Source organism: Trichosurus vulpecula, chromosome 2 (assembly GCF_011100635.1).
Source record: "Trichosurus vulpecula isolate mTriVul1 chromosome 2, mTriVul1.pri, whole genome shotgun sequence".
In the NCBI taxonomy this organism is placed as follows: domain Eukaryota; kingdom Metazoa; phylum Chordata; class Mammalia; order Diprotodontia; family Phalangeridae; genus Trichosurus; species Trichosurus vulpecula.
Window position 1 is genome coordinate 169,152,561 of NC_050574.1, and position 25,038 is coordinate 169,177,598.

General features: G+C 45.0%; 1 protein-coding gene across 4 annotated transcripts in view; it reads left to right on the plus strand.

The window, feature by feature from the left end:
* Positions 1–485: 485 nt before the first annotated feature.
* The window catches only part of FLI1 (Fli-1 proto-oncogene, ETS transcription factor), a 165,093-nt gene continuing 140,540 nt past the window's right edge, over positions 486–25,038 (plus strand). Inside the window, exons 1-2 of one of the 4 annotated variants that reach the window (XM_036745705.1) lie at positions 486–715; positions 2,309–2,416. In XM_036745705.1, coding sequence (XP_036601600.1) covers positions 2,351–2,416 — 66 coding nt within the window. In that variant the 5' untranslated portion in view covers positions 486–715; positions 2,309–2,350. Of the gene's footprint in view, positions 716–2,308; positions 2,417–8,329; positions 8,459–9,994; positions 10,179–25,038 lie in introns of those variants that run through there. The other 3 variants (XM_036745706.1, XM_036745708.1, XM_036745707.1) reach the window with 3 other exon arrangements.

The following is a 25,038-nucleotide window of genomic DNA, read 5'->3' on the forward strand; positions in this document are numbered from 1 at the left end:
TATCCCTGGGGGAACACAGAGCCTTTTGGATGGAGTATGATCGCCCTTTCAGTAGGAAATGCTAAACAGTTGGATGGCTACAGGGCTTCACATATATTTTTAAAACCTGGGGAATTATCATTTTAATACAGATATTTGAAACTTCCTAGGGAAAAATAATCAGTTTAAAATAGGCCTGGAGCTCCACTCAGCGTTTCCTCTTGGCTTCTCAGTGAATACACATACTCACACAGAAGGATGGGTATAATAAGTGTATTTGTAGATGGGCAGGTTTGTTGTTTTAAAAGTCCTTCAAGTGTAGATGCAGCCCAGGGAGAGAGGGGCTGGGGACAGATGCTTGGATGTCCTGTTAGAACAATTCATCAGACAGCAGTTGAAATATTGATAAGAAAACGGAAATCAAATTAAAAGAGGGGAAAAGAGAGAGGAAGAGGGAGAGGGAGTGTTAGAGAGTGAGAGGGAAACACACACAAATCGAGTCCATTACTGAAAACCCCCCTGAGGATATGAATGGGCTGAGGCAGGCTGTCTGGATGGGTTGGAAAGAAAGGAAAACTTTAACTTCAGTCCGGCTGAGGATCTAGCAAATTTAATCCCACCAACAAGGTATCGGTGTCTGAAAACACAGAGATTCGGAGGCGGACTGAGGCGTCACTTCCCATCCTGGAGTTTCCACTGTTCCATTCCTGCTGGTTAAGGGGAAAGGGTGTATAAGGTGAGTGGCTTCTTTGTGCCCTGAACAAGGGGGTGGGAATATGAGATGGGGGAGGACAAATTCCTCCTCTGGACGATTCCCCTGGACTCCTTTGAATGAGTTTGACAAGAAGGAAACAGCTAAAGGAGCAGACCTGTTTTTTCAAGAGTTTTCTCTGTCTTTGTGTCTGTCCATTTGTCCCCCCACCCTTTTGAGTTTCACCCTGAATTTTTTCCAAGACCCATAAGAAAAAGAGGGGTAAACTCCAGGGAAGGGTCACTCTGGGGGCATGGAGGGAGGAGGCCAGGGAATCTCTGATCTGAAGAAATGTACCTTGTCCCTGAACGTGTGTCTTTCTGTTGTGACTTCAGGAGCCAAAGAAGCTGGAATTTGTTAGTGGGGGAAAAAGCAGTTTATCAGAAACACATTGGCTGCCGGAGAAGCAGGCTGCTGCCACGTTTAAAAAAGGGGGGAGGGAGAGGGGGAGTAGTAGGGTAGACAGAGACAGAAGGACAATGATAGACACAGAGACAGAAAGACAAGACAGAAACAGACAAAAAGAATCAGAGAGAGGGAGGGAGGGAGAGAGAGAGAGAGAACTATCTAGAAAGAAGAGAGGAGCTTTGTCTCCCTGGAGAAAAGTCTTCACGAAGCATCAAGGTGTCTCTGTGGCATCTAGTGAGCAGTAAGTCTTCATCAACAGATAGGGTTGATGTGGTTTCCTTTCCATTATCTACCTAGAGTCTAGATATCTACCTCAGAGAAATACTAAGAATGCTGAGACTACTAAGCACATTGTATCATCCATTACCAATATTTTTACAGTCTAATCTGAAGGGTGTTCTCAGGCATATCGAAAGAGATTAAGGAGGGAACTCATACTAGACTTAAGCAGACCCAAAATATTATTACTAAAGTTTTGGGGATGGCAGAAATGCCTCATAGGGTAGTCAGAGACAGCTAGAATCCTTCAAAGGAGATGTATGGGACTTGGTGAACTGAGCCTTGGAATGAGTAAATCAAGGCTGAAAAGAGCAAAACCAAGAATCCAGCTCTGAAAAATTTCAATCTCTTGTTTCACCTTTAGATACTTGGTATAAATGGTTTTTCCCTTTACTTTCTGTTTTCATCAGGCCCTCTTCCTCTCCTTTACTTCTTTCTCCTTCCTTCCTTAATTTTCCCCCTTCCCTCCCTCCTTTCCTTAACATAGGGAGAAGGTGGAGGGTGCCCCACTTGAACAACTACTTAGGCCATGAAGGTAGTAGGTGTGTGTATAGAGGGGGATAAGAGATAGATGGTTTATATCTGGCCAGAGAGCAGATGGAAAGGGGACAATAGAAAAAGGAAAAGCAGAAAGGAATGAGCCTTGAGTTTCTCATCCTAGGAACCCCTACTTTCATTCAAAGGAGTCAGTAGAGTTCAATAATCTCAGCCCTCCACGGAAGGGTATAAAAGCTCTCACATCACCATGCCCTGGTCTCAGCCTAGTTCTTTCTTCCTTTTGTCTGTGTCTCTTTGTAGCCCCCAGTGCCCAGCCTCCATTTAGCCTCCAGTTTCCACTCTGTCAGCATCTCCCCCACAAGCAGTTAACTGACAGAACTCTTCTCCTTGCAGGTGGATTCTGAACCCTTCTCGGTCCATCCTTGCCCACAAAAGATGTTTCAAACCGTCCCAGACACGTCGTCTTACGTCAAGGTAAGACATGACATCATCTTTAAACAGGTAATGACCACAGCCCTCCTACTGTGACCCTTATCCACTATTCACCTCCCCCCCCCCCCCCCCCCCCCACTGCATAATCTCTTTGTTTGGGTGAATGAGAGGAGGGGGAAGAAGCGCTTTGGTCTGTGCTTTCTGAAAGGTCTGAAGACTGGAGGTGATGGACAGAAAAGCAAAGAAATACCGGCTCTCTCCAATTTCAATTCAGCAAACCTCTTTTAGGGGCCTGCCACAGGCAGATCGTGGTACTAAGCGACCAGGATGGGGATGGGAGACGTGTGTGTGTCTGTGTGTGTGTGTGTGTGTGTGTGTGTGTGTGTTGGAGAAGGGGACGGGAGAGGGGAAGGGATTCGAAGTTTAGACGCAAAGTGTCATCTTGTGTCCAGGAGGTCAATGCTGCGGATGGTCTTTCCTGGGCAGAGGTAGGACACCGGCTGAGCGACTGGGCTGCCCAGGCAAGGCTGTGATAGTGTTGGTTGGGGCTTGTGGAGGAGGCCCTGAGCCCTTCCGGTCTTCTAAGTGTGATGATGACTGTGAGAAGGGAACTACCTCCATGGATCTCCATGTGTGCGTGTATGCATTTGGAGGATTCCTGTGAGTGACAGCTTTTACTGTCTCGAGATGTCCTTTTCGGTCGGTGCAAGATCTATGTGTCTGATTCACTTTTTTTACTTCGTCTCCCCTAATCTTATCCTCCCTCCCACCTTCCTCTATCACTCCCCCTTCCTCCACCCCCTCTCAAAAAGTATTGCCACTATATTTGACTTGGTGCAGAAGGGCGGTGGGTATGGGTGTGGGTGTTTTCCCCCACAACAGCTCCCAAGAATGTAAACAAACCAAGGCGGGGACATCTGGGTTACACGTTTAAGGAAAGTCTACAGCGTGCCACCGCCCGGAGTGGGGCGGGGCGGGGCGGGGCAGACTTGGCGGACCAAAGGGAAGGCGGGGGGTGGGGGGGAGGGAGTAAGGGGGAAAAGTGAGAGAAAGAGGGGAGGGTCGTAACCGCCGCCACTGGAGCAGCGGGTCTCCCTCCTTCCGAAAGGCGACCTTGAGTTCAGGGCTGTCTCCTCCACTCCCTGTTTCACGGAAGAAGGAACGGTTGCCAATCACCTCAAACCTTTTTTTTCTCTCCACCCTCTTTCTCCTGTTACTCATGTCAAACCCTCTTACCCCAAAGTACAAACACATTCGTGGAAACCAATTGTGCATGCAGGTACAGAAAATATTGTGTGTGTATGAATACAAAGCGCACCGAGGTGGAGAATGCATGTGTTTGCAATGTATGTGAGTCTCTTTGTGAAGGTACTTGCACCCCAAGGAGATCCCCATGAGCAAGTATGAGAATCATAGTTCACCCAACCAGTTGCCACTAATTTGCATGGGAGAATTACTTAGATTAGTTCGCACATCTAGGTTACACCTTAGGATCTAGGGACTTCAAGAGTAGGGGCTATGTGGATTTTATGCCTGGAAATTGGAAGGCATGTCTGATTTTGTGAAAGTGTGCACATTCCCAACGTTCAGGAAATTTTTATTCTCAAATAAGTCAAATCATCTTAGATGAGTTAAGTCAGCATATTGAAGCTACCCTGATCAAAAGAGTAGAAACGTTCAAGGGCCTATCCCCCACCCCGCTACTTTCCAGGAATGGAGTACCTGGCATAGGCATGCCCCTCCCCCAAAAGAGAGGGACATATGGAAGTATTAAGCCTGGCCCAAGAATCCTTTCTAGGCTAGGTAGGCCAGTAGGGGAGCAAACCAGGAGAAGCTGGTGCCCAGGACAGGAGCGGTGCAACTGCTAGAGGAGAGTGAAGCGCAGAAACCCCCTTTTAAGGAGGAAAATGAATTTTTCTCCAGCCACAACGTTTGTATTGCTGGACAAAGAAGAGCATTGATGGAGGCAAAGGGTCTGCGTGCAGGCTACAATCTTGGGTTTGTTCCTCCTGCTCCCTCCTCTGACCGTTTGCCAGCGGGGGCACAGTCTCTGGGTTGCCAAGCCCCTGACATTCCCCTGTCAAGTCTTAGCCCTGGAGGATGTTGACAAACATTAGTGAGGCTTGGATTGGTGGGGGAGTAAGGAGTGGAAAGAGTAGAGCTCTAGCCAAGAAGGTGACAGGACCAGGCACTCTCTCCAACCCCACTTCACAGGCTGTCCAGCCGTTGAATCCCAGGAACTGATTGGAGCCAAGTGGCTGTCCAAGCTTCCCTCCCCAGTCACCTACCACTTGATGAGGGAGAAGTGTCCATCCTAACACAGCTTTGCGGCAGATAATAAAGATCGGGTGGAAAATAGCTGGGGCAATGGAATGAGGACAATTTGGAAGGAAAAAAGGAAAGTGAAGCAAGGGAGAAGAGAGGAGGGAGAGGAGAAAACTGAATGTTGCCAAATGGTGGGCAAGTGCAAGACAGATGAGAAGAAAGGAAACTCGATGATGTGGAAGAGACAAGGGCAAAGGAGAGAGGACAGAAACAATTCCTGAAGTACCTTCTCTCACCCGCTTCCCCATACCTGACTCCCTTTCCCCTCCATTTCTTTAGCCCTTTCTCCATAATAGGCAGTCTCCTAACTGCCTAGTCTCTTTCCCCTCACCCAAGGGGCTTGAAACCCTTCCTCCTTAGTCTTCAGAGTAACTCATTCCACAGGCTGGTGTTGTCCTTCCAGGGAATCATCCTGGGAAATGGGTGTATGAGGCAGGGGTGGGGTGGGGGAGGATTTTAGACAAAATCCCTTGGTTGTTAGGTGATGCTTTTTAACAGCTAGGCATGGATGCCCACTCCCTCAAAATTTTTCTTCTGGAATTCAAGGGTCCTTCAAGACTTGTGAAGCAGAGAAGGGCACTGGGTTTGGGGAGATAGCAGATCGTTTGTTCTCAGTTCCTCGAGCCCTCTCCCCAAATACCCCACAAACACTGTGTAGTTCCTCCCTGACCTGCTCTCTATGCACCCCCTTCACCTCCCACGTAGTGTTTTTAACCAGCTTGGTGTTAAGGAAGAAAGAGCAGGGTTAGTGGGTGGGGGTGGGTAGAAGGCTTTAAATCTTTCTTCAAATCTCCAAGTAGATGAAGTCTGAGGAACAAATTCAAAGCAGGCGCGCCTGGAGAGCCGTCTAACAGAAATATTCCCCAGCATTCAAGCGCATCCAGGGGCGGCTCGAAGCAGCCTTGTTTGGCTAAGGTCAGACGAGACTCGAGTTCTCCAATAAAAATAAATCTCAAATTAATTATGGCCTCGAGCGAGGGGCCAGACACTTGAAGCTGCAGCTCTGCAGTCTGGGTTTTTGGCGTTCTCTCTCCCACCCCCCTCTCTTCCCTACTCCCCAGCCTCCCTCCCCCTTTGCCAGTTAGCCTCCAAGTTGAGTCGTGGTGGAGTAGGGAGGAGGAGGAGACAGCAGCCAAGAGAGACACCCAGCCGGGCCTGGCATCTTTCAGGGTTTCAAGTGAAGGATCCACCCTAGTCTACAGGGTCAGCCTCAAAGATGCAGCAGCTCTGAGAGTAGCTGCTCCTCCCTTCCCACAGGATGATGGGTACCAAACTGGCTGGTGCTAACTGAGGCCAGGGACAAAGAGTCTGGAAAGCTCTTAACCCGGTCAAAGAGTTCTTCATAAGGGGGAGGAGGGAGGAGACTGACTGACATTTAGAACCAGGAGACCTTAAGCTACATTTAGTGGTTCTCCTCCCAAACTGAGCAAAGAATGGATTCCTAATCTTTAGAATTGTTTAGAAGTGAGGATAGAACAGCTCCATCACTAGCCACTTTCTCCGCCAATCCATCCCCCCTTCCCCAAATATCAAGTGAATGTTCTCCATGTGCAAATAGATACAAGGAGAGGTGCATACAGTCTCTGTAGTTCATTCCCACAAGTATTCACTTAGATGATTACCTGTTCAATTCCATGTACAACATATCATTATAAGAAACTTTTATTTAGCTTTTTTTTTCTTTTTCACAGTTAGAAAATAAAGTTGCACTTGGTCCTTTTTACTAGCAAAGCTCTCCTTGGATATAATAAATCAGACCCACTAGAATTTAGGGCACCTTTCCTTGATTTGATGGTGATGGTGATGGTGAGGGTGATGGTGGTGGTGGGTGCATGAGAGCTGGAAGATCTGAACATCCTTTAGATAAAGTGTATCCTGTGGGAAATTTGTATGAGATTGGGTAATCAAAACATATGGGACAGGGAGACAGAAAGAGAAGGGAAGGGAAAGAAATTGGAGAGAGAGAGAGAGAGAAAGAGAAAGAGAGAGAGAGAGAGAGAGAGAGAGAGAGAGAGAGAGATCCTTATTTTTTTTTTCCTTTAACTCCCAGGGCAGTCTTCCACTGTAGCCCGCCTGACCGCAGGCTCTCTATCAATTTGTCTCAATGCAAACATTCGAAATATTCTGTTTGGCTGCTCGTGAAAACAATCTGAGCTGCCAGGATCAAACCATCTTTCCAGATGTCTGGTGGTAACCACATTAAACAGGGCAGAGTTGTTTACTGTTGTGTTTGGTTTGTTTCTTTCGGGATGGGAGAGGGGGAATCCAACATTAAATGCCGAGTTACATAAGTGGAACTGAATTGTACACCAGCTTGTAGGTTTCGACGCCCCCCTGGAAACGACTTATTTCTCCGGAAAGTCACGCAGAGTCTGGGGAGTAAATTTTCTTCTTCTTTTTTGGATTCTTGGGAGACTCAAGGGCTGGTAACTTGGGAGAACTGGCAAAGACATAGGCGCGAGGTAAATTGGCTATTCAGAAACCAGTACTGTTTATGTGTTACATAGTCTCTCCCCACCCTACCCCACCTTTAAAATTGCTCAAAAAACTTTGTCTAAAAGGCAAGATACCCAGTTGTTTTCGATTCGACGTTCCAATGAAAGAGAAGGAGAGAGAAAGATCTTTTAGGTTATCTGTTTTAATAGTTAGCATCTTCAGTGAAAAACGCAGGTCTCTAAAACGCTTTGGGGGAACCTGGGAGGCGGGGGCAGTGTACGTGACTGAAATGATCACTGGAATAGAGAGATCAGTATTTTTGCTGCTGCTCACCTAAGGTGAGGAAGAAGCATCCATAATCTCGCGGGGGGCGGGAGGCGAGTATTTTAAAGCTGGGGCAATGCTATAATGCGGCTCGGGATGGGAAAGCCTCCAAACCAGCGTGGAGTTGTTCTTTACAGCTGGGGAAACTATACTATACGTCCTTGATATCCTAAGGAAGGGGGTCCCTGCCTCTGTTTCTTGTTGAAAAGAGAAATTTGGATTTGGGGGGTGAGTCTTTTTGATGGGGTTCCACTTGGAAGTGGGCTCTTTGGCTCCTCCCGAAAGTCTTGTTATTGTTTGAGGGTCGGCGGAGTATGGGCTGAAAAGGAAACAATTTGGGGTTTGAAAGGATGTAATTCATTCTTACTTTCCCTTTAACCTCTTTCTTTTCTGGAAAGCATGTGGAAAAGCAGAGGAGAAAGAGAGAGGGAGCCTGAGTGGGGCGAAGAGGGAGAGGGCCGTTGGAAAGGAAAGGGTTAAGTCTGATTTCTTTTAATTGAACTCCAGTCCTTGTGGCCCCAGGCAAAGGGGGGGACCTGACCCCGCTAGCAGTAACCAGATGTGGCGGTCTCGGGGGATCCCCGGAGCAGACCCCAGGATTGAGAAGCAGACAGGAGGAGGGGAGGGGGAGCCAGCCGCAGCTCCCCCCTTCTGCTGGCCCCCCCTATCCTCCCACCCCCACCTCGGCTGACTCTCAATAGCTGGCAAGCTGCACCCGCGGCTCCAGGTCTGGTCACGTTCAGTCCCGTGTCTGTATCCGAACCGAAAATTGGAGCTGAATTGATGAGGCTAATTTCAAGAGGGGCGAAGGGGGAGGGGGGAAGGGAAGGAGAACGAGCGAGCTCTCCGGCTCAATTGCTCTTGAAGAAATAAAGAATTAATAAGTCACTTCTACGGCTGCCACGGAGACCTTTTGATTTTTTTTTCTTTCCAATTCACTTGGATCCCATTTGGATTTCCCCCCCTGTCGGACTCTTAAATAAAAGTGAGAAAGTCCAAAGTGTGGTCAGGAGAGCGCTGGACAAGGTAACCTGTTTCTGTAGCACCCGGGAGAAAGCGAACCCAGGCTGAGTCCATCCGCCAACTTTCTTTCCTTCCCTCCGCTCTTATATCCCGTTTCTGCAGAGCCCTAGGGCTCTGGGCGCCCGTCTGAGGATGGGGAGGGGAGCTCGGGGGCTCGAGATTGTCGGGGTCCCGACTGTCTGAGCTTGGGCTGGGGAGAGGGCAGGGGTTTCGCTCGAGATGGTTAGTGGGTGGAAGTTCTCGGAAGAGAAAAGTATGTTTTCCTTGCAGTTCTCTGAGACCGTGGCTGGCGGAACGGGCTCGTCTGCGGTCCAATCCACTCAGTTCATTTGCGAGAGACAGGAGGGTTGTTTCGGGACGACAGTTAATTTCTCCCGAAGGCACCGACGTCTCGGCAACCCTTCGGGAGGGGTTGAAAAGCATGGGTTGTCTTTGCAGCCTGATGTCAACAATAAATGGCTTTTGGAGTAAGTGCATTGGGGCTGGGTGGGTAGTTACCCCAGCATCACCTCCCTCTCTCCTTACTCCAAGAAGATCTCCGGGGCTTGGAGCTCCCTTTAGTACCCCTTCTCTGCTAGTCCCCACAGCAGGAGGGCGGCTTCGGGCTACGGAGAGAACTCGTAGCGGTTCGAGGCGAAAGGGAGGGACGTTGAGAGACCGTCCTTTCACGTAAGAACGAGAGTGCTCCAAGCTCAGTTTGGGGAAGAAGGGGAGTCTGAGGGGGTGGGGTGGGTCCTGCTTGTGAAGGTATTCAAATATCCCCTCGGTTGGTTGAGCTCCTCTTGGAGGAATTTTTGTCTGGTACTGTGAAAAATTGTGAACATAGGGAACGCTTGGAAATAATCACTGTGGATGAGACTTTAAACGATTATTGTTACTACAATTCTGTCCTATCTACATCGTTCCGGGTATTCATCAGGTCATACAAACCCCACAGAACTTTCCCGGGTTTTTTTCCCCCCTCTAAAGTTTTTACTCCGGCTGGAAAAAACATTAATGAAAATATCTGTGGGAAGAGACGGAAAGTGAGTGAGTCAGGCGGGCTGCATTCAGCCAACAGCCCCAGGGAAAAAAAAAAAGGAGCGGGGGGCGGGGGGGGGAGGGGGAGAGGCAAATATGTTTCACACTTGACTTTTTGGGGAAGAACCACTGGGTAGGTGACTCTTGGGGGGTCGAAGACTCTGGGTCTACAGGAATCAGGCTGAGCACGGAGCTGAGGGTGGGTAGCATTATTGTTCTAGCGTAACTCTTATCTCCCTGAAGCTAGTATCCTGTGTGTGCCGCGAATGTATCTACAATATCTACGTGTATATTTATATCGTGTGTGTGATGCAAAAAGCAGGACCAACGGAGAGGAGGAAGAGAGGGAGGGAGAGGGGGGAGGGGGAAAGGAGAGAGAGAGAGAGAGAGAGAGAGAGAGAGAGAGAGAGAGAGATAGGACTTCCTCTCCGATTCGCAAAGTGAAGTCACTTCCCAAAATTAGCTGAAAAAAAGTTTCATCCGGTTAACTGTCTCTTTTTCGCCCCGCTACAACAACAAACGTGCAAAGCGGGGAAGAGGGCAAGGAGCTGACTGGGGGGACGCAGACAGGGGGCCAGGAGCTGGAGAGGTGCGGGAGCGGAGGCAATCCGAAGGGGCTGCGGGGTTAGGCTCTAACCGGGTCAATGTGTGGAATATTGGGGGGCTCGGCTGTAGACTTCGCCAAATGGACGGGACTATTAAGGTAAGAGTCTGAAGAGGGGATCGGGGGTGACGAGAGGCAAAGGAGCTAAGTTGGGGGAATGGAGGGGGGGGGGCGCCAGGCTGGGGCGTGAGGATGCCGGGGTCCGGAAGACGTGGCTGCTTTTCTCCTCTATTCTCCTGCTTTCCCTTCACGTTTCTCCTTTTTCCGTTCTGGTTCGAAAGTTTCATATTGCGAGTGGGTGCTGGGGTAGGGAGAAGGGACACCTTACCAGCTCCCTGCGCTCCCTATGGTTGTGGTAACCCCGACACAACCCCCAAATCGGAGCCGAGGTCATCCTGTTGTACAACCGGACTTCTTCCTCTCCCCGTGCCCAGCGTCTTATCCTCTCACTGCCAGATAGGGGCGATGATAATTGGGGTGGGAGATGACCCTGGAAACATACAGCCAGGTAGCTGGGGAGGAAGCTCGGCAACAAACAGCTCCCCCCAGTCCCATCTCCCCTGGAGCCCCCGCCCTGGGGCACTCCCCTCCAGACTCCTAGGATCTGAGAAGCAAAGTGAGAAGCCGAGGCAGCTAGGTTGTCTAGTGGGCCCCAGGGCAAGCAAGTGGATTGGTTTCAGCCGGGCAGGGGTGTGTGTGTGTGTCTGTTTGTCTGTCTAAGTGGGACTGTTCCAGATGTTAGCCCCTGTTTACATGTCAGCACTGGGCTAGTTTCCGTTCCTTCTATGTTACTTATGCTGGCTCCGGGTCCTCTGAAAGCCCTGAAGCTGCCGGGCTTTACCTGGGACTGGTCGTCTTCTGCCTTCTTTTCCAACTCTTTGCGCCCCCACCCACCCACCTACCTCCCTATACGTGCGCCTTCTTAATTTTTTGTTTCTTGGCGGGGGTGGGGTAGGGGGAGGAGGACGGGAGGGACGCGGGAAGCCTAGAGGAGAGTGGGCTACAGGCGTTGTTCTCTGAAGGAAGGCCCAAGACGGTTTGGTGAGAGAGTAACTGTTCAGGGAGGCGGGAGGCCGGCGGGCGGCTCAGAGCTCAGCTGGGAGCAGGGCCCAGCTGCCAGAGGGACTCTGGTGAGAGTTGCTGACCTCTCCCAAAGTGTCACCTCTGTTCAGCACAATGGCAAGCAGAGAGGACGATGAATGTTTGAGTATATTGATACTCAAACTCTGTTTTTATTCCATCCTCTTTTTTTCCTGGAATTCCTAGAGAAACATAATGAGGGGGGTACACATACTCACACCCCCCTCATGCTCCTTCCCTACATACACAAACGATGACCTTTTAGATCATCAGCAAAGGCAGCAATTTTCACGTGCAGCAGAACAGCAGATAAACCAGACCAAGACTGAACTATAAGGATTGGGACGGCCCAGCACTAAGCAAAGAAAGTTTATCTGGAAAAGCCATTAGCTGGTGAACTGGGGGCCACGTTTCTCCTTAATCCCCAAGAACTAAAGGAAAGAAACTCCCTACTTGGTTTGGTGCTTTTAAAGACAAGGTTGGAGATAGTGGGTTTGAACAATTTCAAAAGATGCATATCGCCTGGGTGGGGTCTGATGAATTTTTTTTCCCCTTTGCCTTCTGCTTCTGAAAGCTGAAATTTGCTGATCTGGGGAAAAGACACTAACTGCAGGAACTTGACATCTCTAGATTAGATGACTAACTGATTGTAACAAGTGTAAGTAAGAAGGGGGAATATGTGAGAAGGGGATGCTTAACTAGAAGGTGCATGGGTGGAAAGTGGGAGCAGGAAGACACCTGGAGAGATGCTAGAAAGAAAGGAGGGGTGGGGCTATTTTAAGAAGGCAAGGATCCTACTTTCTGTTACTAAAGTGGTATAGATATCTTTAAAATCTTCCTGACTTAGAAAAAAAAAGTTATTCATATCTAACAAACTAGATTTAAAATGTCACACTGCTAAAGTGGACATTTGCTACTTATACCCATCCAGGAAAGTCACCCCCTAAAGCCGGAAGGGCGGGAACATGGTTCAGGGTCTTAGTTCTTACCCCCTAAAGAGAAGTGAAGCAATATTTCTGAACAACTCAGACCTCCAAGCACAGGCCCTTAGCAAAGGGAGGAAGCTGTGGTCTTTGTACCCACAATGTGCCAGACTCTTTAGACTCACGGAGCGACTGGAATGGACAGTCACCAAAGCAACTTCTCACAAGTAACTGGTAACTGGTCTCCCAGTCCCAAAGAGGAAAATTAGATCCATTCCCTTTAAGAAGGTAGGGCAAATTCTGTGGATTCCTCTTTCCCAGGTTGTGTGCAGGGGTTGGAAGGGACATATTTGTGTGTTCTATTCAAGCTCCTATATACCTAGCTAAACAAAGCCACTCGAGGAATGGTGGAATCTTAAAATAATTCTCTTTAGCCACCTAAGCTCAAATCATCCGCTGGCCTGTCCTCTGGGCCACCCTCATTAAGTTTTGGCACAAATTCAGACCCTCAAGTCATCTGTAAACAACAACAGAGACATTGCATTTGAATTGCCTGTTTATGTTCAACCTTTGGATGGGAGAAACTTAGACCAGTTTATACATAATGTCTGTGATTAGAAACAATATAGTATAAAGAAAAGTGCTTTGAACTACAGAACTGGCTCTGCCACAAAATTGATGTGATCTCCTTCTGCTTCTCAGATTACATAATTTCTCCAGGCCTTAGTTTCCTCATCTGTAAAATGGGGAAAATTTCATTTTCTAAGTGCCTTTTATGGTTATCCTGAAGTTAAATGGAAGTGCAAAGTGGTGGAAATTTGGACACATGAATCATTCATAAACTAAACTGAATCCTAGGATTTTAAAATTTCCCATGGTGAACAATGTTATATTATCAGGGAGGCAAAGGACTTGAGTTGGAACTCTTAATATATTTATTGCTTATTTAATTAAAAAAAAGTTTCCTCTTTCTGGGCCTCAGTTTCTTCATCTGTAATGTGAGGGGGTTGGATTAGATGATATCTAAGGTACCTTCCAATTCTAAAGTCTATGGTTAGACTCGACAACAAGTTCTATACCTCCTTCATTTCTTTGATTATTAGGGGTTCAGAGTTTAAAAGGAAATTGTGTTTCACACTTAAAGGAGGAAGATAGCATCCAACTGGCAAGGCACATGTAAGGACTCTGTTCCCATCGATTACTTACTTTACTGCTCCTTTCACTGACCCTGCACCACTGTTCCCCATCCGTTCAAGAGCCTTCTTCCCTGTGGCTCCTCTCATCTGTAACCTACCTTCCTGTGGCTATCTGCTTCATTGACTTCATTATTTTTCAGATTTCTTCAGAAAACACATTTCCCTCCTTTCCTTCCCCTCCCTTCTTCCATCATCTCCTTGGTGCTCAGTTCTTAACTCTGCTGCAAGGCCGACAAATCATCCTCCATGAATTTTGAGAGCCATCTGCTGGGTTTTTTAAACCACACTCTTTCTACCTGCTCTATGGATCTCAGTGGCAAGCTTCTGTCCTCTCCAACTGCTTCCTTACCTTTAACTTTCACTATTCCTTGGTGTGCATTGGAGCAGGCTTTCTTAGATAAGGTAGTGAGGTGCAATTGAAGAATGCCTGGAACCGAGTGTGGTTTTTGAAACCAGGTCACTTCTTGCAGCAGTAATCAACATCACATGCCTTTCACCGCTGATAATATCACAGTGAGGAGGCGGGGTTGAGTGTTGCTTAATAATATAATTTAACTTATGGTCTATAACAGGAATAGGTAATGGTTCTGCCAGAACCTAGCTGTCACAATTCCATGCTTTCAATCTCCAAAGAAGAAATATGGTGTCTATTATCATTATCTGTGTTTGTGTCATATCCCCCTTACAGGCCCGGAATTTCCATGCAGCTAGCAGGCACATTAAGTTTTTGTATATCCCTCAGTACCTCACAGAGTTCTGGGCACACAGTGGGTGCTCAATAAATATTGATTAAATGACTGAATCTCTTAGAAAGGTAATTGGAGCTACAGTCTTTAAAAACATAGGGCCATGTGAGATCTGCACAGAACTGAAAGGTCCCAGGAAGAATTCCAGGCCCATCTGGCTCCCTGGTCCAAATGTCTCTGAGACTCATTGAAATATGTTGAAAATATTGATGTGACTTGCTATTTCAAGAGGAAATAGAGGGCAAAGCCATACTACAGAATCACTTTAATCAGGACATGCATACAGAGATGGAGTAGACCTTTTCCTGGCAACTTTTTCTTTATATTAGAACTAGCTTGGAGTACTTTCAAACCTTTATCAATGCAGATCTAGAGAGATTTAACAGAAGAAAGACAATAAGACTTTTAAAATAATAGAATCACAGAACTTCAGAACTGAAAGGAATGATGGCAATCTTTTAATCTTTGACTTAAATATATATAAAGAAATTGAAGTCCAGAGAGGTTGTGAGTTTCCCACATCACACCGCTCCTTGTTGTTATTATCACAGCAACAAACTGCCTTCATTCACTTTCATCAAAGTATTAACAATAGGATGACTCTTAAGGGGATATATTCTGTGAGTATTTGGTCACAGATACATCCAGGTGTGAGTCCAAGCACCTTTGTAAGAACATAACACCAAGGTCTTCCTAGAAAAGCAAACCAAATGCTTCTGTTAGTGAAAAAAATTAAATCTTCATATCTAGAATAATTTCCTATCTGCCTTTAAAAATTCAGATTCCAAACTCTCATCTTATTCAGTATTGTGTCTATTATGATTTTTTAAAGCCTCAGCCTGTAAGAAGTTTGCTCTCCTATCAACAAAGTCAACTTACAAATTGAGTCTATAAAAATAGGCCAATTCAATTGACAAACCAACAGGCCTGCCTGTAGACTACATGTGAGTAGGCAGACTGAAAATCCGTTTGAACACTCCACAAAAACTATGATTGGCTTTTCATGCATTGTTCTAATTATATGCAATCTATTCAGAAGCTCTAGCTCATAGCTTCTGCACACTTCTTCCAGACTGGATATACTAAATACATCTTGAACAGTAACGACACCAAGATTCGAAGTTTTGGATTCCCTTTCATTTATGGATAATCAGATGGCTTTGCTTGGGTTAGGGAGTCATTGGAGTCCAAGGAAACCCATTAACCATAAATAGACCATAAGTCCAAGACCAGAATTGTACAAATTCCATAAAGCATTTTGACGAAATATCCATGATACCTGGGGACCAGGGACGGTTCCTGGAGGTTTGAATCCTTGCTACCCCTTGTAAGTCACCTTGTCTCCTTTTAATGTGCCAAAAAATAGACACCAGCCTATAGATCCCTAGAATGATGCCATTCTAGGGGTGTCCCACTCTCTCTGAAGCTTCACATGCAGGTTTTTAGATGGAGGTAGCTTGACTAAGACTGCCAGGGACCAGGGTCTAAGGATGGAATTCTGCTCTAATGGGGGTCCTAGAAATCATTATGGGGTACAAGAAAATGTGATAGTCACAGGTCTGGGGAGGGGACTTCCAAATAGGGTCCCAGTGTCTCCAAATGCCCCTGTGTGGTTATGGCCCTCCCAGGGTTCATAAGGGAAAACCCATCATTCCCTTTCTTTTAAGCAATATGTAGAATAAGCACTGTGGAGGTACAGAAAGAAAAAGAGTTTTGGTTTTGGTTTTGAGAAACAGCTTTTCTTGGCTTGTATTTAGTGAAACGGTCTTTCTAAGTCTTTCTTTGGCCTGTTGCTTTGTGACAAACTGGTGTTAATGGAGGCCAGCACTTGTATAGACACATAAGTCAAGCATCCCCAAAGTTCTTTTTAGTTCTCTTAAAACTTTCCCAGGTGTCAGTCCTTCTATAGGAAAGTATAGCCAGTTTCATTTTCGATTACTTCGTATTATCTATATTTCTCTTTTTGATCATTAATTGATTCATCAGGGAGACACATCAGTGAGATCATTCTTTATTTAAAAATGTTTTTCATATGCTACTACTATGTTACATTGTTAAGCCCCCAGACCTCAACATCAGTCACATACATACTTAAACGTTTTCCCAATAGGTGTGTGAATACTACTTTTGGTTTATTCATCCAAACACTCTCATCCCCTCCTCTCTGAGGCAAAAGCAGCCGGCTATTTAGGATACTCTGTATCTCTGGAGAAAGTTAATTGGTCTACATGTAACCTCAGCCCCATTAGCACTACCAAACCTTGCTATTCTCAACTCAGTCCCTGAGGAAACTGAGATAGAGAGTAGGTCTCTGACTTATCTGAGGCGACCAACAAGTTGGTAGCAGAGTCCGAATTAGGATCAGAAAAATTCTGAGTCAGTGATGGCCAACCACCAGGCCATGCTGCTATCTCCTGCCTTTAAGAACATCTGTCTATTAAACAGCATCTGCTTATGAAATATAGCAGGATGGAGGGAAGCCCTATTTCATATTATCCTATACTTGTCTCTTTTGTTCTTCAAATTACAATGCATATATTATGTCTCCTCAGTATTCTACTAGCTTCATGGAGTTTCTTTTATAATTTGGTGATTCGTTTTATGTATAGACATTTTATATACGCCTAGTGTCAACAGAGAGTGAATTAGCTCCTAGTAATTGAGACAATTTTTTTTTAAGAAAGGCCACTTTCCCTGAAATACAAATCAGATTTCTAATAATATTTTGAATTGTCTGGCATCTCTAAAATATCCACTTGAGTCTAATGCTGCAGCTAGATTCTGCCAAACAAATCTGTAAATAATTGTAGGATCATAGATTTAGAACTGGAAAGGTCCATGGAATAGTTTTCTAGCATCATCCCTCAATTTTACAGATGCAGCCATTGAAGCCCAAAAAGGTTAAATGATTTGGCCTAGGTCATTCAGATACTGGGTGGCAGATTTAAAAATCAAATACAGGTCCTTGGGCTCCAAGTCTTTTTTTACTCTGTACTTCAAGCTGTCTCTATCTGACATGAGAGTGGTCTCAGAGATTGTCTGCAGATACATTCTCCTGATAGTTTGGGGCCTCTTCTGATTTGCTTAAGTGCAAAACAAAATTTCGAAGTATTCCAAATTTTCCCATTTTTCAAAAGAGGAAGGTATAGTGAGAGGTACCCAACGTCTCAACTTCAAAATGCCAGAGTATGAAATATCTCCCCAGCCCTCTCAAAGTGAATTAATATTAGAAAAATGAACTGCTTTTGCAGTCTCAGGTCCCATTTACCAGTGTTATGTGTCCAATGTAATGAAAGGCCTTATGTCCCATCCCAGCATATACATGCACGGGGCCAGAATTAAAGGTGTCACGGGAGCCTTAACCTAGAATTTCCAGACATTTGTGGGTTTAAGTTAGACAGAGAACATTCCAGGAACATAGTTATGGAGTCTGAACCTATATGCATATGTATGCTATATATATACATATGTATAGGAGTCTGAGTGTGCAAGGCTCACTTTTTTAATATTCTCTTTCATGTAACACATATATCAAACCAAACTGGTTATGCCTAAAGAGTTACATACACATTGATAAGTTGTCTTTAAATTATATCAGTCGCTTCTGTCTAGCCAGTATTCATCTTGTGTTTAACAAAATACTTATAGGGCATGTTGATACTGATATTCATTCCTAAGATTTTATGCCTGGCCCAAGGAAATATAGTATAGTAGAAAGGAAGCTGGCCTTAGATCCATAGAGACCTGAATTCAGGACCTGCCCCTTATACAAATTGGCTGTGTGACTCTAGGCAAGTCACTTAATTTATGAGGTCACACACTAAGATTTGAATCGACATTGACAAAAACCAGTTCTCATCTGGAAGTTCTTTTGAGGTCACAGATCCAGTCCCTCGCCTCATGTCTCTGCCTGAAAATTCACTTCTCTTCTCTCCTTGGCCACAAGTAGGTTACTGTAACTAAATCATATAGAACAACTAGGATTATAGATGTTTGGAGCTGAAGAGAACCCTCAAGATCTTCTAGCCCAACCTCTCAGTTTACAGATGAGGGAACTGTGGGCTGAGGTATGATGACCCCCCACCATAAAGCCAACAGCAGATAATGACTTGAGACTTGAATTGAAGTGTGCAGACTTTTGATTTTGTGCTATTCCCATGAGACCACCCTTCCTTCTAGGAATAAAGTAGAACCATGAATGATGTCTATTCAGATTCCTAATGACTTCTAGAAAAGGAGGCGGTCTATGTTATGTCTTTTGGCACTAATTCAAGGAGATTCCTAAAGTGGATCTTTAGGGAGAGTTTGAGTTGTATCCAAAGGCAATGTCTTGGTCAGATCATTTACCATGTAGTGTTTATTTCCAGAAAAATCAGGGTTTTGGCCAAGTGCAACTGAATCATTGAGATTTTCCCTCCATCTCCTTTTCCTTCCTTCAACGCTAGCAACACTAGCAAGCCTTAGCTTCTCTATTTGAGAAAAAAAAACTATCATGGAGCTTTGGATCCCATTTATAAAGGAAATGCCTTTAAGATGATCCTCGATTGGACTTCAGAAACTTTGTTTTCTGTAGTAACTCCCTTTAACAGTTTATTTGGGTCAATATGATACCTTCTCCCTACATCTTAGAGCCAACATGACTATTCATGAGATGACTATTGATGACTGTTGAAGGGACCTGGCTCTCCAGAGTAAGGTACCATGTACATTTCTCAGGCCTGGGTTGTTTTCATTGCTAAGTGACACTGGAGCTGTACTAATCCTTCTGCATTAATGCAAACTAAGAATAGGGCTTGGCTATGCTTTGGGGTTTTAAGCTATTTTCCAAAGTTTGGTCTCGATTAAAACCCAAAACACATTTGGCCCCAAGCGCCTTTCTCCTTGACTTTTAAAAAATCCTGTTTAATTGAAGGGAAATTGAATTCGTCTGGTTCTGATTCATTTACACTTAGCTCTTAAAAGACAATATTTTGAGGACTTATTTGATGTCCAAGAAGAATTTTGAGCCTCATAATGAGTTTTCTGGGAGGATTTTTTTTTCTTAAAACAGGAAGTAGTGCTGTGCTGTGGGCAAACACCCTCAAACCCTGAAAGGGCCTGATTCAACCTGAAACTTTATCACCTACCATTTTGAGTGGGCTCTAAAGGTGGCAGAAAGGGCCCTTATGTACCTGGGGCTGATCCCAAGGGCAACAAAACTACATGAGCTATGACCAAAGAGGTATAGTCAACTGCAGCACTGATGCAATTATTTGGATAATTTATGAAGTCAGACTCAGACTCAGATATTGAAAAAAAAATAGGGTTGGTGGGGGGCGGGGGGTGGAGCACGAGACCAGCATGATCCTGAGGAGGTGTCCAAAGAATTAAGTGAATTGCTCAAGCCTTTATGCTTCTTTGCTCAAGCAGGGGCAATGTCTCGGACTCAAGGGTGGTTTTCTTTGCCTAAGAAGTATCTCCTCTTTCATGACAGAAATGAAGGTGGGCAAGAGAAAAATGGTAGTTGTAACTCCTGCATTACCTTGGCACAAAGGGACAGAGAACTTTCCCTGACTCATTCCTAATGTCCAAAAGGTATCAGGAGTTTCTGTGGCAAAAAAAAATCATATAGAGACTGCATTTTCTTTTCTCTGGCCCTCTATACATCCCACGCTCAGAACCTCCCCCTTACCCATTTTTTTAAACAAGATGCACATGTAAGTTCCTTGTGGGTAGGGATTGTTTCATTAATTCTGAGTGTTGGACAAATAGCAGGCACTTAATAAATGTTTGTTATTTAACTGAGACACATGCCTAACAGACAGACACACACACACACACACACACACAGAGAGAGAGAGAGAGAGAGAGAGAGAGAGAGAGAGAGAGGGAGGGAGGAATGATGAGTAAGACAGGAGAAGGTTAAAAGGAAATCCTCATGAAAGGCCCACTTTCAGGCTCCAGTTTCTTCTGAATGACACTTCTTGTTATTTCAAGGCTGATTGACTTATAACTGCATCCAAACCCACCTCACATCAGTTCCTTTTATCAGCCCAAGTGAGACTTCCTGTGGACTAGCATGGCTTCCTGATGTATTTCCTTTTTCCTTTGGCAGAACAAAGAAAACTATAACTCCAAGGATCCTTGGGATTGAACATAATGTTAGCATTGAAAAACTTTTTCTTTTTTTTTTAAATTCTGAACATCCGTTGCTGAGGGTTGCTACATCTGAGCCCTGGTATTCAGCATGGGGTCTGGCACATGGGGTGAGGCTGGTGAGAAGGCAGCGTGGTGTAACAGGAAGGGATCACCCTGACCTTTGTTCCAATTCTGACCCCTGCTACTACTTAGAGATGTGGCTTTGGTCTAGTCCCTTGATCGTTCGGGCCTCCGGTTCTACAGCTATAAAGCGACTCACTGGACTTGTCAGTCTCTAAGGTCCATTCTAATATGTTGTGATTCTGCAGGTCTCCTTCTTCATCAGCAGAAGGTTGTTGGCTTGAATGAACCCATCCTAGGTGGGTGACACAGCATCTCTCAGAGGGAAAATTGCTTCGGCCTCCCCTTCCCTCAGCAGCTAGGTGGCACAGTGAATGGAGCACTGGGCCTGGAATCAGGAAGACCCAAGTTCAAATTCAGCCTCTGACACTCACTAACTGTGTGGCCCTGGTCAAGTGATATAACCTTTGCTTGCCTTAATCCACCAGAAAAGGAAATGGCAAACCATTTAAGTATCTTTGCCAAGAAAATCTGTGGACGGTGTGGTCCACAGGCTCACGAAGAGTCAGACATGACTGAGCAACAACAACAATCCCTTCCCCATCCTCTTCCTCCCAAAGGTCCTCCCCATATTACACAAACACACACACTCACCTCACTATCACCAAAATATCTGTCCTGATACCAGCCTTCGAAAGAGACCAATAATAAGAGAACTCCTTGTATTTACATATTCTGTTGTCCTAAGGAACTCTGAAAGCTTCGTTCATCGATCTGTACTTCCTAAAATCCTGGGGAGATAGGAACAAGGGAAATAGCATTCCTCACCAACAAAGAAGGAAACTGAGTCATTGTAAGAAACAAGGGCCTTGCTTAAATTCAGAAATGAGATCACAACAGGCAGCAATGAAAATTGAACCCAGATGTTCTTACTTCTGGACAGTAGGTGTTAAAGAGCATAAGGAGTAAAGCCATAACTGGAAGGAGCATGGGGTGGGGGGTGGGGGTGGGGGGGAGTAGTGCAACTAGGGATTTGCCCTAGGGTACTGGCATGAAGTGGGATGGGCACAGTTCTTCCTTGCAGCCTATTTTCCACCATTGGGAAGATGGGAGAGGAAGAGTCTGAGTTTCTGGCTGATCAAGGCTCAGAGTCTGCTGGAGGGATCCATGAGTGGCTCTTGGCAGAGAGGCAGTGCAGCTCCTGGACAGCCCAAAGAAAAGCATCAGGATTGTGTGATCAGTGGACCCACTTTCTTCCCAATGAAAGGAAGCCCCTGAAAGGCCTTAATTTACCGGGGAACAGGTGTCCTTTTCTGGCCCTCATTGCACCTGGGGAGAGATGGTATTTCACGGTTCTGAAAACATGTTTTGCTTGGGGAACGGTGCCTAAGCCAGTCAGTCAAGAGCATTTGTTAAGTTTTTGCTATGTACCAGGCGCTGTAATAAGTTCTGGTGATAAAAAGGCAAAAACAGCCCCTGCCCACAAGGAGCTCATATTTTTATCTTTTGCTAAACAATCATTAGCAGGTTGCTGACAGAAAGTTTCACAAAGTACATCTAATCAGATGAAGAAATTGATTTGGATTATTTATACATTTCCTAAGAAATCTTTTTCTCTGCAAAAGCCATCCATCCGTTTTGCTAATGAAATACAGCCCACCAAGCTAGAGGGACTCAGGGATCCATAGATATGGGGAAGCTTAAAGGTTATCTTGTCCTACTCTTTCATTTTACAGATGAGGAAACTGAGGTCTATACAGGTTTCGAAGCTTGCCCAAGGTCACACAGGTAATAGTAATGGCAGAGTCTAGATTCAGACTCTCTTTGTACCACCCTGCCTCTTCCCTAGGGCTGTGCTGGGCCCAAAGAAATCTCTCAGGTACCAGTATATTAAAAGGTGTGTAGGACCTGTGACCAATCCTATACTCTCCAACATCTTTTTTCCTTTTTTTGCCAGTAAAGTCAAGATACATATTTCCAGAGCAGCCTTGAAGGAAAAAAGAAGTCCCTAAAACATGAGAGCTGAAGAGAGGGTGCAGAAGTCAGGGAGGAGCAGTTCTACCCAATTTGCCTTGGTGATTAGTGGGAGGCAGGGTGGAAGTTGATTTAAGCAGTACAGTAGAAGGAGCACCTAAATTCACCTGCTGTATGCTTGCTACTTTTGTGACCTTGGATATAACACTTAACTTTCCTGGGCCTGTTTCCTTGTATATAAAATGGGGGACTAGTTGGCCACTGAGGTCTCATCCAATTCTAAAGCCATGATCGATCCTGTGAATCTTTTTGTAAGCTTAGCTTTGTTGTTGTTTTTGCCTTGAGACATCTAATCCTTCCTTCAAAACTCAGAATTCTGTGCTCTAGAGATAAGTCACACTGTTCGAGTCAGCATGGAGGAGGACTTCAAAAGAAAACATGGGACCCATCATTTCTCTCCCTCTCCCATCCAATCCTAATGATAACATAAAGCCTCAGTGACATCTGACTTCCTTATTGAGACTGCACTTGGTCAAAGGGCAAAGGTAACCACTGACCAAATCAGAGTCCTCTTCAGTCTATTGTGAGAGACTCCTTCTTGAAGCCAGGAGACATTTGCTGAAGCATCTGTCATGTAACCTATACTTGTAAATACCTTTATGGGTAGGAAATGAGAAAAATAACCTTAATTTCTAGAAATTTTGATTTAGTGACCTGACCTTTTGGGGAGTTTCCCAGTTTGTTTTGGAGAAGGTACTCTAATTTGTTATTAAGGCACTCTGGATGTGAGGATATGGAAGATATTCTTTCTGGAGATTTATTAACTTGCATGTGCTTTTTGGACCTATGGTGAATAGATCTCATGAATTCTAGTCCCTTGGGCTTGTGAGATGATGACATGGAAGCTCAAAAAGTGACAATGCTGTTCTGGAAGTATTGAGAAAGGCCTAGTGTCCAGAGCTTGGGAGGTGATAGTTCTGCTATCATCTGTCTTGGTCAAACTACATTTAGAGCAGAATATTCAGTTCTGGGTGTCTCATAGGAGGAACAACATGCAGTAGATCAACTGGAATATTGTGGAAGCAGGAGAGAGAGACAACTAAGGTGGTGAGAGATTTGGAAAATATGCCATACATAAACTAGTTGAAGAAACTAGAGGCTATTTAGAGAAGACTTAGGAGAAAATGTAATAGCAGTCTCCAAATTTTTGAAGACCTGATAAATGGAAAAGTGATTAGACTTGAGGGAGGTGAGAAACAAAGGGCTGAGCTAGGAGGGATGGATGTAAGTTGCAGAGAGGCTGACTTAAATTTGATTTTAAGAAAACCTTCCTAACAATCAGATCAGAGTTGTCTAAAAGTATAGAGCTACCTTGAGTGGAAGCAGGATGGAGGTCTTCAGTCAGAAGCTAAATGACTACTTGACTCTTGAGATTTTTAGACTAGCATAGATTGTACTTCAGAGGCCTTTTCCAACTTTTTGAACCTGTGATTCAGTAGACAGAATGGGATGTGGTGGGAGAGTTGAATTTGGACTTCATCATACATAAACTCTCCTAATGGTGGGGGCCTGGTCTGTATGCCCTGGGCACCTCTTCTCTTGATTTTCAAATCCCATGTGTATTTCATGGGAAATTTCATCCGTCTGTTTCTGATTCGTTTACAGTTAAAGGCTCAGAGCACTGGTTTCGTAAGAGTTGTTTGATGTTCCAGATTCTTCTTGGCCCTTATTTTTTTTTCCTTCTAAGAGTTCATAGAAGTTTAATAGATGTCATTTGGACATTTGCATGCTTAATTGTTGAAGTAATTAGAAACAGGAGAAAACATCTTCATGAGTGGTAGAAAAATAGCTATGTGTTCAAGAGGTGGTGTGGTGTGGTGTGGTGGAAAGAGCATTGAACTGGGAGCAGGAAAACTGGCTGCAATACCTGACTGGCTCTTTGATTGTGGGAAAGTCATTTCAGCTCTATGCACTCAGTTTCCTTCTCAATAAAAGACAGTATGACCTCTGAAGTCCATTCTGTCTCTGTAATTCTTGGAATGAGAGGATGAGAAGAGATGTAAACTTCCTTTGTGAATGCAGGATCCTGATTAAAATCAAAGGTGGTCTTTGTGTACCGTAGAAACGATATATTCATTTTGGCAAACAGGCTTTTTATTCATTTCCTATTCACATACCATGATGAGACCATGGGCAACTTACTGCCTTCTGTAAGGCCGATAAGCATTGCCATCCTATCCAACAGTTCAACAAACTAGTACAAGCTTCAGAAATGGAGAAGCAGACTTCTCTTTGACTCTCCTGATTTACCAAATGGAGAGAGATCTGTATTCACCACAAATCTAGTTTCTGTTGAAAATATTATCTTCTACTAACATCATCCAAACGCATTGATGCAGAGCCTGTCTAGATACGGTCTCATGTTAGACGCCAAACAGAGTGAGCCAAAAGACACAATCCATCTCCCTAACTTGGGAATTTCTCATATCCCATTGATATGAGTCACCATGGGTAGAATGGACCCTGGCCTTCAGCAGCCTGAATTCTAGGTCTGGTTTGGCCCTTGACATGGAACAAATTATGGTACTTCTTCAAGAAGAATTAAGAATAAGGGTTCATTCGCCTTCTAAAATGAATTGGATAAAGATCTGACTTCCACCTACCTTTCTAGTCCTATATTATCTTACTCTCCCTTCATGTACTCTATATTTCTGCTGGACTGGCCTACAAGATGTTCCCTGAGCCCACAATCTCCCAGCTCTTTGCATTCCTTCCAGCTGTCCTCCACTCCTGGTTTGTGTTGCCTCCTCATCTCTGCTTTTCACTCTCCTTATCTTCTTTC